We start from the raw sequence: 11,538 nt of genomic DNA, 5'->3' as shown, positions 1-11,538 counted from the left end.
CGCTTCTTTTAAGAGTTACCCTGATGCAAATGTGGCGCCATCCTAATTTAATACATTTTGACGACACTTTTTCATATACACAGATGACTCTCCTTACCTCTACCCTCCATAAATAGAGTATAGACGGAACTGTCATAAATTTGTCAAACGGCAAACTTCAAACCGAACTTGTCAAAATGGCGAATCGAACTGTAAAAGATGCGAAATCTATTCGCGGTACAAATCCTCAATATTTAGTAGAGAAAATAATAAGATCGCGCATATACGATTCCAAATATTGGAAAGAAGAATGCTTCGCTTTAACTGCCGAGTTATTAGTGGACAAAGCAATGGAAATACGCTATGTAGGTGGTGTGCATGGAGGATTTATTTACCCCACACCGTTTTTGTGTTTAGTCCTAAAAATGTTACAAATACAACCTGAAAAAGATATTGTAGTTGAGTTTATAAAGAATGAGGAGTTCAAATATGTCCGTGCTCTAGGAGCATTTTATATGAGACTCACAGGTTCGTCTTTAGATTGTTATAAATATTTAGAACCTCTTTATAATGATAACAGAAAGCTGAGGCGACAAAATCGCGAAGGGCAGTTTGAAATAATACACATGGACGAGTACATAGACGAGCTCCTCCGAGAAGAACGTCTGTGCGACGTAATTTTGCCTCGAATCCAAAAAAGACACATACTTGAGGAGAATAACGAATTGGAACAGAAAGTTTCGGCTCTGGACGACGATTTGGATGAAGATATGCCTTCTGATGAAGAAAATGCAGATGGTGAAACCAAAGAAAATAAAAGAGACAAAGAAAAAAGGGACAGAGATAGGAAAAGAGAAAGGTAAAGTAAAATTTATCTTCGCAGCTCCATCTCCTTATCTTACTTTTTATTTTAATGTCTTACATTGGTAGCTCTAAGCAGCAACAAATAGCAATGGGTTAAACTTATTCATTAATAGTGGTGCTGATTCTGTTGTATGCAAATATCTTAACCAAAAGATAGTGTCTTAAAGATTTTGGATATCTGCTTCTTTAATTCTTAAATATTACATTTCAACTGCAATGATGATACTGTTCCAAGTTATCACTGTTTTTAAATTCTAGGTCTCGAGATCGCGAACGACGTGAAAAAGATCGTAAAAGGGAACGCTCCAGAAGCAGAGAACGCGAAAGAAGAAGAGAAAGAGAACGTGAAAGAGAGAGGGACAGAGAACGTTTACGTGAGCGTGAGAGGGAAAAGGAAAGAAGGGAACGCCATGAAGTGGATAGACGAAGGGATAGAGGGCGCTATTAGATTAAAAATAAAGCATTTTCTATTGAACTGATGTTTTTGTAACTATTATGCGCTACAGTCATAGACATCTTAATAACCAAGGACTAGAAATGCCCTTTAGCACTTTAAATATAGAAAACTGACTAAATTTTACGAATGATTTTTTAAAATTTTAGTGCTCTTGAGTCGCATTTGCAGTGACAAGCAGTGGCGTGCACAGGATTTTGACCAGGGTATGCATAAAGATGGAAAATGACATAAAACGGAAAAATCCTTCCCTCTTATGAGTAATACAAAATTTTTAGGGTATGCAGTGCTTTTGTGCATCTATGAAGTGCATGCCACTGGTGACAAGGTGACACATAATGTCATACACAACAATAACTCTAGTGTCTTGTTATTTAGATTTCTATGGTTAGTTCACAGCCATCCTGCCCAAAACTAAAGCCTCATATTGCATAGGAATGTTTGAGATGACATCATAATAGTTGATTTCTGAGACTGAGGTTTTGATGACATACATTTAATTGTCTAAGTATCTGTAATTTTTTAATAATTGTGTTGTATCATCTGGCTAGACTCAGTTTTTCATATTATTTTCTGGTTGAATCTAAAAACTAATTCACAGGCAGGCATGGAGTGAATGTGGGAATTTTGTAGCAACACAAAGACCACCCTATTTTGATGGAATTCTTTTAGTTACGAAGGTGTAATTACACTTTAATACCATAGGGATAACACGAAATTCTGACCAAATTGTTGGTAAATACTACTAACTATTAATAATTTAAGCTTTGTGGCTAATAAGTATTTTATTTACATCAACAATAATTCATACAAACTTACTAATATACATTTGAAAATAGTTCATAATCTCTTTATTTACAAAATAATTCATACCCACCTTATACCTAGTTAAAAATCTCACTAAAATATAAAAGTGGCGTGCACTATGTACACATAGGCACCGCCAACCTTACCATTCAATACTACTTTGATCATTTTCAAACATTTTAACTAATAAATAATTTGTTTATTACAATATCTCTTTAGAGTTTATTTAAATATTATATAATTCACGCCACCGTTTTAATTTCTATTGAAATATGTACGAATGATTTCATAAAACCACACTTTACTTGAGTTTATTTTCGTTCTAACTACAATACACTTTTATGTTAAGTATTTATATATCAGCAGAATTAGTTGACCATTATTATTGATTATGCATTACAAGTATAACGTAGGTTCGAGTTAATGAGCGTATAAATTAGTAGTAGTTGAGCTTATTGTAAACAGAGCTCGTCCGGGAAAGAAGTATATAGACAAGTGCTTGACTGCAATCACACCTGATGGTAAATGATGATGCAGCCTAAGATGAAGCGCGCTTGCCTAGAAGATGCCTATTCACTCTTGATTTGAAGGTACCCAGATTATAGGTATCAGGGAAGACGGAAGATGGGAGGGCATTCCAGGCCTTTGCGGTGCGGATCAGAAAGGAAGAAGCAAAACGCTTCGTACGTGTTGATGGTATTTCAACCACGTAACGGTGCAGATTCTTTCGGTGCCTCGTAAGTACTACAGCCATGCTCATTTCTGTCGCAAAGCAGCATTGTTCCGGTCTGAAGGGCGGGTCTTTTATAGGGAATTGTTTTCCACTTATAATCGGCTGGCCATATACTTAGTCCGTCATTTGTTATTATATAAAAAAAAATATTTAAGGACAGGCCAAACCACGGCGTCCAACTTTCATTCTGAGTAGCTATTTCGTGCGTCCAATCGCAAGGAGCGTTCGAGCTGGTCTTGTTAATGCCGCTTAGGAGGTAGGTTAACGCTACAGTGGCCTTCGCTTTAATGCCGATGTAAGTTGATTGCACACTGCCATATGCGGTGCGAGAAATAATAAATAAAGACAAGAACTGCCAAAACAAGGTCCGCCATGTTGAATTTAGAATGACGTCACTTTAGTTTGGATGAGAATGCATAGATTTAACCCACCCGTAATTCCATGGCAAGTCGCGGTTTAATTTGGAAGTATCATGTCAAAAACGGTCGCTTGCCGGCGACTTTTTCCAACTTTATAGTTGCGAGGCCGACAACAACGCCGCCACGTTGTGTCGGCTGCTTTTGTGTTTAGATGCTTTAACACTTGAATACACGAGGTAGGAACTTAGCAAACGCATTTCTAATCGGACTTATTACCTGAGATTAACACAATAAAGTATGTCACTTTATTATTAACATACATACCTCATCAGCATTATAACATTACGTCATTATAATAATGTTATTGGCATAGCCATAATTCTCGATAATACAACGTGTAAATGAAAACCGAAATAATACTTCACAGGCTTTTGAAATACAAGATGTACTGTCTCTGAGACTTATCTGTGAAACCGAAAACCTAATAGTTTTTGAGTAAACCACTGCCTGCATCAGATACATGCAAAATTAAAATCACGTGACTACTGTCACTTTATTAGGTACGCGTCGCGTAGCGTCGGTACTAAGCGCGTGTTGGTCTTTTATCTTCAGTAGGGTTGTCATGAGTTAACCCTTAGAATGTTTTGAATTAGTTTGTATGGAAAAAAAATATGCTTCTTATGATTTAATTTTTTTACATGGTGATTCCTTTTGAGATATAGTTATGCATCCTTCAACATTAAGGTCAAGGCTAAGTCCACCACGCCGGCCCATTACGGATTGGCGGACTCCACACACCTTTGAGAACAGTATGGAGCACTCCTAGGTATGCAGGCTTTCTCACGATACTTCCCTTCACCGTTTAAGCACGAAATATTTTAATTCCTTAAAACGCACATAAGTCAATTATATTGTACAAGCTCTTAATTTCATTGAACTATTATATTTAATTTAGCACACAGGAAAATACACCTGATAGTAGTGCCACGGCCCTGATTCACCGCCTTATTTAATTGTAGCACATTTTCATACACAATATGTGACAACAATAATTATTGACGGTCAAACTTGGAGCTGAAACCACTTTCATTATAAAATTAAATTCACACTAACTCGCATTTCGGGACATTATGGTGCTGAAGACAGAAAATCAGGGCTCTTATGTATTTTTTCTTTTTTTAGCGTTTTTGTATGTACTAGCCACATAATTAAGAACATACAGATCTCGTGTACACAACTAATATTGAAGCATCAAATATCACTCCACTTTAGAATGGTTTCTCGAACTACACTTCATACCATTTACCAGTTGTCAGTCATTATTTTACCTCTAATGTTCTAAGCGTTCACCATAAAATGGGAAAAAAAAGGTGAGCTAGAAACATTCCACCGGTGTAAAGAGAGACGTGCGCTGGACGTTTTTACTTATTTGGACACAATACACTGCATACAATAAAGGCTAAATGAGGAATGTGTTTGCTCGTAATTCAGTGGTATTAGCACTATTTTGGTGGGTTCTTGAGTTGTAATATTCTTACAGCTGGACACTTTCGACTTTTCCCTCATATAAAACGATTCACCTTACCTCTACACACTAAAATTAAAAAGTGAAAAAATACGTAAGAGAATGACGTCACTATCTCTCCACTGTCTTGTATGTTAGTAATCTTACTCCCTTTTTTACGAGCAGAGCGTGTTTAAAAAATATGTAAATAAAATAAATTGTAATTAACGCACGTGTTCTTTTAAATTTCTAAAACAGTTAAAGTAAACAATAATGAAAAGACTATTAACATGATAAGACAGGTAAAAATGGTGTATGCATAATGTTTTTTTTACATTATTGCTTTAAATATAATCTAATAATGTTATCTTTTAACGAACTTTTTGGATCTTAGTTCTAAATTACTATCTCCAATAAAATAGCAAGTCAGTAATAGCTGGGGATGTTTATGATCTTCATTTTTATCACTGTGAATTGCGATGTGAATTATTGCCTATTCTTTCCTTTAATCTCTAAATGTACTCAATTGTTCTCAACACTGCGAGATATAGTGTTCTTTATAATACCACCAAGGGTCAACTTTGGCTAGAAGGTTGGAGCGTGCATGATGAATATTCTCTCTTCTTCTCTCTTTATCCAGTGTAAGAGACGATCAACCGCCCGTATGGCTTGATCCTTTTCCATAAGTGGGTCGAAGGTCACATATAACTCGAAACCGTTTGTAACCTGTAATTTAAAAGATATGTCAAAATATTTAAAAAAAAAAACTTTAATTAATCCGCTTCTTGGGTACAAAACGAAACACCCCTCGGACCTCTCGTCCTCTAAAATACGAATTCTTATCAATTAAATACATAATACATAATTAGGAGTGCATAGAATGCTGCAAGAAACAGTGTAACCGACTCGCTATTTCTTACAAATACCACGGATGGTCTTTACGTGAATTTAAACCTTAATACAATAGAATAAAGGTGAATCTACTTTGTAATCTACGTGGAATGACGATATCTTTGTAATTCTGCTACCCTGGTACTTTTTTGCGCACATGTCGCACGAAACGCAATCTCATATTACGAGTGAGTGTTCGAAGCGTAAGTTTGACGGGAAAAATGACTGAGTCGCGAGCGTTTTTTGCCGAGTTGCGTAAGATGTTTCTTTCTTTTACGCATGAACAGAATCGGAAACTGTCTTTGACTCAATTAATGCAGTAAGGACACAGAACACGAAATAATAAAAAATATTGAGTTTTTATCACAGGAAAATGTTGTGATTACAAATACAAGGGCCTATTTTACCATCCGTCCTCTCTATGCCAAAAATCAAGTTGATTGAAGACAAACAAACAAACATCGCATTTATAATAGCAGTAAGGATTTTATTATATATATTTTATTTTATTATATTCTAAATTTAAAATGCATGCTGATTTAGCCTTCAATTGAGGTATGCTTATTGCATATATGTTCAATAAATATAATAGATATATTAAGTGTATACAACATTGGCCCTAAAATAAATGAGTTTATAATTTTTACTATATATTAACGGTTAAGTTAGCCCTGCAATCTCACTGGGTGGTAAGTGACGATGCAGTCTAACACGGTAGCGGGCAAGTGTTAGGGGCACAGCAATTATATTAAACCTATGCCCCTAATCAGTTTCCACATGGCATCGTACCGGAACGTTATCTCTTGGCGGCACGTCTGCCTCGGTGGTTACCAGTCATGGCCGGAGCCTCCTACCAGACCAGACCAGAGAAAATTCTAAAACTATAAATTCACAAAATCCCGCTAGCCCTACCGGGAACCAAACCCAAAACAATAGGCTGAGTCAAAAAGGCACATAAGGAGGTTCTACAAGGATTCCGTATCTATTATTTGATACATAAAAACTAAAATATATAGGTAATAAAAGCACTTACCCACGCTAACACCGTATCGTCTGAATTTGATCTAAATATTAACTTAGCTGGTGTAGAACTACAGTGTATTTGACTGCAGAATCTCCTATAATTCCTCACGTAATCCATATCCGATAATTTCTCTATTTTCTTAACCATGATATCCCCACCCTCTTTATGTCGTAATCTGTAATCCTGTAATCTGTCCAAACTAATAGGATCCGACGTAAAAAGCTGAGCTGTTGATTTACATTTGTACATGAAGTGCCTTATTTCCGGTATGCCTATATGTTTTAGAGGATTTGTTGTGGGTAGTTCTTTGTTTCTGTTCAATGCGTCGTTTATTGCGACTAAACAGTTTGACCGCCTCAGTTTCTCCGCGATAGTGTGTTTCGCTTGTGATAGAGGGAAGAACGCGTCTCTTTGAACGGTAAGCAGTAAAAGGCAAGCTTGGCAGTCCTCGGAAATGTATGATACATGACCGTGCAGAAAACCTCTGAAATGAACATTACCAATTAATATTTCAATATTAAAAATTATTGGTTTAAACTGTAAACAGACATTTGTAAGTGAAAAGGACAGTATATGGTCTGTCTACACGCAAAAAAGTTTGTAAGGTACATTCATTAGTATCTCTTTTAATTAAGACTCTAAGTACAGATCTTTGCTTTTATACGGTGTCAGCAGTGTTGAAAACGCGTAGTATTGAATGTCAACATATAATATGAGGTTCAGTGCGCCGGTTTTTATAACCGGCGTTTAATGATACCGGTTATTTATAAAAGGTTTATAAAAAACGGCTGATGTCTTGCTATCTCTTTTGCACACAAACGGCCGCCATTTAAGAATCTTTTCTTTGATGGCGCGGGTTATACCTATATTCCAACAATTACAATTCTATAACTATGTTTAACTCATACAGAAATACAGCTATTCTTAAAGGACTGCGCTATCTTTATATTTCAGCTATATCATCATCATCATATCATTGTCCATTACAGGCCCACTACTGGTCACGGGTCTAGTCCCACAATAAGAAGGGATTGAGGACGTAGTCCACCACGCTGGCCCAGTGTGGGTTGGCCCACGGTATTGGTGGACTCCACACACCTTTGAGAACATTATGAAGATTATGAAGGATTCTCAGGCATGCAGGTTTCCTCACGATGTTTTCCTTAACCATTGTAGCAACTGATAATTGAATTACTTAAAACGCAACCAACAAAAGTTAGAGATGCGTGCTGGGATTTGAAATTTGCCCCCCGAAAGTGAAGTCGAACTTTCACCCACTGGGCAATCTTTTAACCGCTGTCTTAACTATACAGAAATACAATTAGTAGTCCGTATGAATGCCAGTACGTGTTCAGTGGAGCCAAATAATATCTGAAACCTCTAATGTGAAGGCCAAAGACATTGACGTCGTATGAAGAGCGAATTACATTACAGTGTTAACATACGTTACACGCTTGGTGTGACGTCTTTCGCGGCAATTAGGCGGTTTAACTAATCATTATTCATGAGTGAAAAATAAAATCTTCGTTACCATATTTTTAAGCGATAGATTTCCAATAATGGCTCTAGGTATTTTTAAGGATACCCACTCTCTGAAGCCTAGATCAGCTACTCACTTTATGTCTCAAAAATATAAATCTAATACTCACGTAGCATCGAACTTCGGCAAGCATATGGGCGTCCAACTTTCCGCAGTCTTAAAAGACTCTGAACTCCTCACCAGATTGAACAGCAAATGTATATCAGAAGGGTGCAATGTATATTTCTTCATCCGGACCAAAGTTATCAATTGATTGCCAGCTATCAATATAGCGAATACTAAATCCCTTATTTTATTACAGGCAGATGTAATAGCATTTGTTATGTTTTCTCTAGCTTTTTCTGGCAATGGTAAACATCGTACAGCTCCTAATAAGAATGCTGGATCTTTTTCCATGAATATAAGTAGATGGTCTATAAGACGTTCTGCACCGGATAGAAGTCGTCTTAAATCGTAGTTCCGACGTTGTTCAAATATCCTGTTTAACTGTGTTAATGTTAAGACTGATACTATTTGATTGAAGGCATATCTGGGAAAAAATTTTGGTTACGTTAAAATGCTGAGTACAACTGTCGTTGGACCGGAATCTCATCACACTTTTTAGTCCAGATGTAGCCTAAGATTGAATGTGCTTACTTAGGAGATACCTATTAACTTTTTTTTTCGGAAGTATCAATACGGAAGGACTTTCTGTTCGATGTAAATTGCAAACTGGATACCTTACAACGTTGATCAAGACTTTTAAGTAAGAATATTAGCGTTTCATTTGGGGATTCTTGGGAAACTGAATACTTAACATAAGATAAATTAAATATCATGTGGTAATAAAATAAACTAGTGCTCGAAATTCAACCGTCTTTTTTTTTAATTATAAGTTGTACATTATTAAAGGTTGGTTGTCAAAGATTTATACTTCTATAATCACATATTTTGCCAAGGCTACATTGTTAATATTTTCTCTTATGTCACTACTGAAAAAGAGCATATGCATGTGTGTACACCTACATAATAGTGCGTGCAATATTTTTTCTTTTTTATTGATGTAATGTATTTTTGTGCATAATTAAAATTCTATGTATAATCTATAATTTTTCGAAAAAAGGTGTACGTTCTTGCACAACATATTAATATATATATAGTTTACATTTGTTAATAATAAATCTACAAATAAAAAAGATCACTTACGTTAACTGTAGAACTAGTTGTGTTTCATTTTCATTTGACTTGGAGACAGCAACTAATATCAAAGGGCCCTTGACCAGGAAGATCGCCTTGCAGTCCTTGGTGCTGATGGATCTCAAGATATCCTGGTTTTGTTCCTCGACCACGCTGACTAGGGCCTGTATCACGCCACATAAACCTGCGAGTTTGTCTTCATTACCATATCTGTGTGCAAATAGTTATTGGTTACTGGCAGTTAAATATGACAAAATGTTTTATGAAGTTTACTTGTTGAGAATAATTTATTATTGGTAGGCCAGGTAACAGTGATAAAGGCAGATATCACAACTGCTAAAAGTACCTTCATTCCTATATTAATGGTTACATATTAAACTAGGAGAGTCACAAAAGCTCTCTAAAGTTGTTATTAAGTTTCTACTTCTTCATCATATCTTCAAGCGATTGACGCCCACAGCTGGGCATAGGTCTGTTTAGGGTGTTCCAAAATCCACAATCCCGGGCCACTTGTTTCCAGCTGCTCCCAGAAACTTGTTTGGTGTCTGTCCTTGTTGGGAGTCGACCAAAGCTGAGCTGGCTCCTTGGGACCCCAACGTCCATCGGTTCTCTGAGCAATGTGCTTGACTCATTGAGCAGCATCAGTAATTCTAGTTTTACCGCAGAGATTACTTAGAGATGCTCCTGATAGCTCTTTCCATCACCAGCTGAGTGACTCTGAGCCTTCTTACAAGGCCCATAGTTAGCAACATTAAGATTATGTCTATAATATTTCACCTGCTTAGTCAATTGGCCCTATGAAATCTATCTAAAATATGTACCTTGAGTAAATAGGTTTTCCTGCTGTGCTCAGTATAAAAACATGTTTTTCTTTGTTCACCAGCTCTGGTGAATGTAAGTAATCATCCCTTTCACACTCTGCATCATCACCATTTTGTTCAGTTATATTCGAATTGCTTGCTGACGCTGACATTGATTCCTAGGAATTAGTAGAATTTTATTTATTCAAACACACTTTAATATTAAGAATCTAAAGTGGTAAGCTGCAAGGAAACTGTATCAGTAAGAACAGTGTAGAACAATCTCATTATACTGGCAGGCTTCAACAACAAAATTGGTTGGTTCATTTTGGCCTACTTCATGCAACCATAATCTTTCTAATAGAGTCTGCTTGTTATTCTAAACCATTAGTGACAGGTTACAAATTTTTACAGTTAAAAACAAGTAATTATTCAAAAGAGAAGCTTGGTTGCTTCTCTTTTCTTCAGTATTGACAAACAGTAAATATTCTGTGTAGAATAATGATGCCATTTTATAGGCACTTGCAGAGTTATAAGTACAAACTTAATTTGACATATAGGCAAAGAAAAAACACTTGATCAAATAAATGATGATCATAAGGCTTCTTCTTGGTAGAATCTGGTTTCCGAACCACAGGTAGAGTCACTACAAGCAGACATATTTGACTTTTCAAAAGTGCTTATTTAAGGCCTACTTGAAATAAATGAATTTTGAATAAAAGTTCTCATTTTGTAGATTTGTGATAACTTTTCTTTTCACTGTTTACTACTGGTGGTTAATTAATTAGAAGGTTAGGTACAATTTAACATTATTTAAGTTACAGTAAGGGGTATCTAAGGTTTTGAATCACATCACCATTTTACAAACGGATAAATGAATTGAACGATGCTTAATTAGTCTATCCACCCACCACTACTATTCATGGATTTCAAACAAAATATTAAGGCACAGAATTTTAAACAATCTAGTTGCATGGATTTAATAATACATGTTTAATTAAACGATTCATGTTAGAGACAATGATGGGATCGATCATCACATCACAATTAAATAACAGTAATAGAAAAACAGCTTACATCTTTACTTTGCAAATTATCGCTTGATTTCGTTTCTCGCAATTCTCCTTTCGAACTTTCACCAATTTCACTTTGAATCTCACTTATTGTACTGGATTTCGCAATTAAACTGATCCTCTCTTCAAGGCTGGAGCTCATCTCAGAGGCAAACTCCTCGAATGAGTCAGTAGGGTTTAGAATGCTTTCAGTACAGGCGCCTGGTTCGAGATCGTCAGGAACATTTTGTTGTTTGGTTGGAATTGGAATATCTTTAGAAGTGGACGCCATTAAGCTTTTAATGTTATAATTCTAAGAAGAATATTATTTAGATCACTGCAAGAAGATACTGCA

The 11,538-nt window shown here is 36.0% G+C and overlaps 2 protein-coding genes across 2 annotated transcripts; one reads left to right on the top strand and one right to left on the bottom strand.

The window, feature by feature from the left end:
• Nucleotides 1–156: 156 nt before the first annotated feature.
• Nucleotides 157–1,318, top strand: LOC120623377 (pre-mRNA-splicing factor 38). Its single transcript, XM_039889381.1, has 2 exons — nt 157–838; nt 1,102–1,318. The coding sequence occupies exons 1-2, from the start codon at nt 177–179 to the stop codon at nt 1,289–1,291; spliced, it is 852 nt and encodes a 283-aa protein (XP_039745315.1). The 5' UTR covers nt 157–176; the 3' UTR covers nt 1,292–1,318.
• A 2,589-nt stretch (nt 1,319–3,907) lies between these two features.
• LOC120623372 (protein SAND) lies at nt 3,908–11,538 on the bottom strand. Its single transcript, XM_039889369.1, has 6 exons — nt 11,209–11,538; nt 10,153–10,310; nt 9,341–9,541; nt 8,265–8,684; nt 6,625–7,099; nt 3,908–5,426 (listed from the first exon to the last, which is right to left on the bottom strand). The coding sequence occupies exons 1-6, from the start codon at nt 11,473–11,475 to the stop codon at nt 5,286–5,288; spliced, it is 1,662 nt and encodes a 553-aa protein (XP_039745303.1). The 5' UTR covers nt 11,476–11,538; the 3' UTR covers nt 3,908–5,285.

The sequence above is a fragment of the Pararge aegeria genome, chromosome 1, assembly GCF_905163445.1.
Source record: "Pararge aegeria chromosome 1, ilParAegt1.1, whole genome shotgun sequence".
Classification (NCBI taxonomy): Eukaryota; Metazoa; Arthropoda; class Insecta; order Lepidoptera; family Nymphalidae; genus Pararge; species Pararge aegeria.
The sequence above is the reverse complement of the archived record's forward strand: the minus strand, read 5'-3'. Positions and strand labels throughout refer to the sequence as shown.

What these genes read in the sequence shown, in the direction of transcription:
- LOC120623377 (XM_039889381.1), top strand. Translation starts at nt 177, where the DNA reads ATGGCGAATCGAACTGTAAAAGATGCGAAATCTATTCGCGGTACAAAT. An exon ending in AGAGATAGGAAAAGAGAAAG is followed by an intron (nt 839 to 1,101) that starts GTAAAGTAAAAT and finishes TTTAAATTCTAG; the next exon opens with GTCTCGAGATCGCGAACGAC.
- LOC120623372 (XM_039889369.1), bottom strand. Translation starts at nt 11,475, where the DNA reads ATGGCGTCCACTTCTAAAGATATTCCAATTCCAACCAAACAACAAAAT. An exon ending in ATAATTTGCAAAGTAAAGAT is followed by an intron (nt 10,311 to 11,208) that starts GTAAGCTGTTTT and finishes ACTAATTCCTAG; the next exon opens with GAATCAATGTCAGCGTCAGC. An exon ending in CAACTAGTTCTACAGTTAAC is followed by an intron (nt 8,685 to 9,340) that starts GTAAGTGATCTT and finishes ATTTTTTCCCAG; the next exon opens with ATATGCCTTCAATCAAATAG.